General features: G+C 42.4%; 1 protein-coding gene across 1 annotated transcript; it reads left to right on the top strand.

Annotated features, from left to right (window-relative positions):
- Window positions 1–196: 196 nt before the first annotated feature.
- On the top strand, window positions 197–1,843 carry SARC_09934 (hypothetical protein; the record flags this gene model as incomplete). The annotated part of the gene is made up of 4 exons (XM_014296029.1): window positions 197–244; window positions 272–420; window positions 1,187–1,286; window positions 1,661–1,843. Coding segments are annotated over 4 exons (480 nt in total), but the record flags the coding sequence as incomplete, so codon positions are not given.
- Window positions 1,844–2,832: the final 989 nt, after the last annotated feature.

The raw sequence follows: 2,832 nt of genomic DNA, 5'->3' as shown, positions 1-2,832 counted from the left end.
ATATATATATAAACATATATATATATGTGTGTGCGTGTGTGTGTGTATATATATGTTGATAATTATATGTGTATTTTTTTAGAGTGCTAGAACCACTGTACGATGCTCTTTCTCTTTCGCCTATTGAATCTTGTCAGGTTATGTCTGTGGCAACAATCTATCTCCATACAATATACGGTCCAAGTACCTCTCTATCATGACCACAAGCAAAGGCTTACATACATCCATCTGCTTCATTCATCACGTGACCTTCCTTGGTTCATGTGTATAGGAGTTCTGCTACGGTGCACATCTTAACGCACGTAAGGGCGGGTTAATTGGGCTGGCGGGTGTGGCCATTGCTTTGGACGAGAAGATCAGTGACTATGTTGCTGACTTAATGCTTCCTATGATGGGGTGTCTGAGCGATCCGGATTCTCGGTGAGTGCGGGTGCGGTTGTTGTGAACATGTCTACAGACATACTATAGTATGTATGTATGTTAATGTATGTACCGTTCGTGCTTGTGTGTTTCTAGGGTGGCTTAGAGGTGTCTACAGAGATACCAAAGTATGTATGTATGTTAATGTATGTACCGTTCGTGCACTCGTGTGTTTCTGGGGTGGATTAGACGTGCATGTTGGACGGTGACGTTTACAGATATCGTCTAACAGGGTCGTCCTGCTATTCGGAATTGGTAATGTGCTGTACTTCCCTTCAACGTTTGCAATCTACGGGCTATGTACATGTGCATGTGCACATATATGCACCCCATTGGTACGTCTTGAGGTGTGGAGGAAAGATTTCTTTGCGATTGGAAAGGTGAGTGTCTTTACATACACACTTGCTTTTAAATAGTCAATGGTGTTTGAAATTCAGCTGCACGGGTAGTATGTAGCAGTAAGGGTGTGGATGTATATGTCTATAATAATTACATCTTCTATAGAAAACTACAGGCGATGCCAATTGTGTACAAAGTGATTGTGCTTGTGATTCCATATATTTCTACACTCGCGTCACCACCGATATTCATATGTATATGAAAACATACAATTCAATACGGTTCGGCTCTATCCGATACCCAAACTGCGTCCTTTATCTATTCATATACACTACATATCTTTGTGTATGTATACGCCTCACCCAAGCGTAAGTCAGCCAGATTTCATATAGCATACGTTAATAACCGATTGTATTTGCTTCCCCAGTGTGCGATATTACGCCTGTGAAGCCCTATACAACGTGGCCAAAGTTGGGCGTGGCGGGATTCTCCCGTTTTTTAATGAGACCTTCGACAAACTGTGCAAGGTAGGTGTAGCGTAGGTGTAGCGTAGGTTGTGTTTGTACAGGTATATACCTGCGTGATGTGTTGTGTACCTGATTGGCCTACCTGCGCACTGCCACATACATATAACTGACTGAGATGCATGTGTTCTGGTCTGTGGTTCATTGTCGGATACACAGTTACGTTCCATCTAGACCTCTAGGCGTACGACAAAGGTACAGCATCTACATTTACGTTTATTATATATATATATATATATATATATATTATGTATATATATATATATGCTGCCCAGATCTGACTATGGCTTGCCAGATGCACACACTTGCCACCACCATAACAGATCTAAGACCTCTTGATTCCTACCGCACGCATGCCCCGGCTGTTCTATAAATAGCTCAGCGCAGATTCGGACGCTAACGTACGCAACGGAGCGGATCTATTGGACCGTCTGGTCAAAGACATAGTGCTGGAGACCACGGCCTTTGATGTGCGAGCCTTCATTCCGTTGCTGAAAGAGCGCGTGTACGTGGTTAACCCGTGTGCGCGACAGTTCATCGTCTCCTGGATACAAGCGCTGGTATGTTAGGACAAGGAGAGAGAGATAGGGTGAGAGGGGCTGAACCCTCAAACCTTAATTAGGAAGGGCTGGTGTGAATAGGGTTTAGGGTCTAGAGTTTAGGGTTCTAGGAAACCTACGTGATAGGCTGTTCCTGTTTCTATAGGAGGTCCGGTGATTGTTCACTGAAAGGCATCATGGGTGATGTGTGATGCAGTAAGGTGTGTAGGATGCGTGAGTGCCATAGGCCAGTGTAAGGTGTGGTGCTGCTGTGGCGGGTGTAGTTAGAGAGTCACAGACCACAGAGACGTGACAAGTGCCGTTCATACGTTAATTGTTTGCACTGAGTTGCGGTACGAATTGTATTGCGCTCTACACCAATGAGATACGTTTTGTCTGCCTCTCGCTTTTTCTTGTAATAGGACAATGTACCAGACATAGAGCACTCAAACGGAATACATATTTTATGCCTGTCCCTTTTTCTGTATTAGGACCATGTAACAGATATAGAGCACACAAACGCAATACATATCGTCATATCGTCTGCCTGTCCCTTTTTCTGTAAAAGGACAATGTAACAAGATATAGAGCACGCAAACGGAATACATATCGTCATATCGTCTGCCTGTCTCTTTTTCTGTAATAGGACAATGTACCGGATATAGAGCTTCTGGATTTCCTGCATGATTTTCTGGACGGCCTATTCGAGATTCTCGGTGACCCCAACACAGAGATCGCACTGATGGCCGAAAATCAGGTAGGTAGACTCGTACTACGACCAACTATATAAGTGCACAAACTATTAATATTATTGAAGCAATGAAATGTCAATGACACCAATTGCTTTCACCAAATATTCCGTGAATAATGACACTTACGCTTCCTCTCATTTATATCGTAGTGGTCACAGCACTGATGTAGACTTCAAATTTATTTGTATATGCTTATATATATATATTATATATATATATATATATATATATGTATTTGTATTTGTATTTTGTATATGC

Source organism: Sphaeroforma arctica, assembly GCF_001186125.1.
Source record: "Sphaeroforma arctica JP610 unplaced genomic scaffold supercont1.1087, whole genome shotgun sequence".
Taxonomy (NCBI): Eukaryota; class Ichthyosporea; order Ichthyophonida; genus Sphaeroforma; species Sphaeroforma arctica.
The sequence above is the reverse complement of the archived record's forward strand: the minus strand, read 5'-3'. Positions and strand labels throughout refer to the sequence as shown.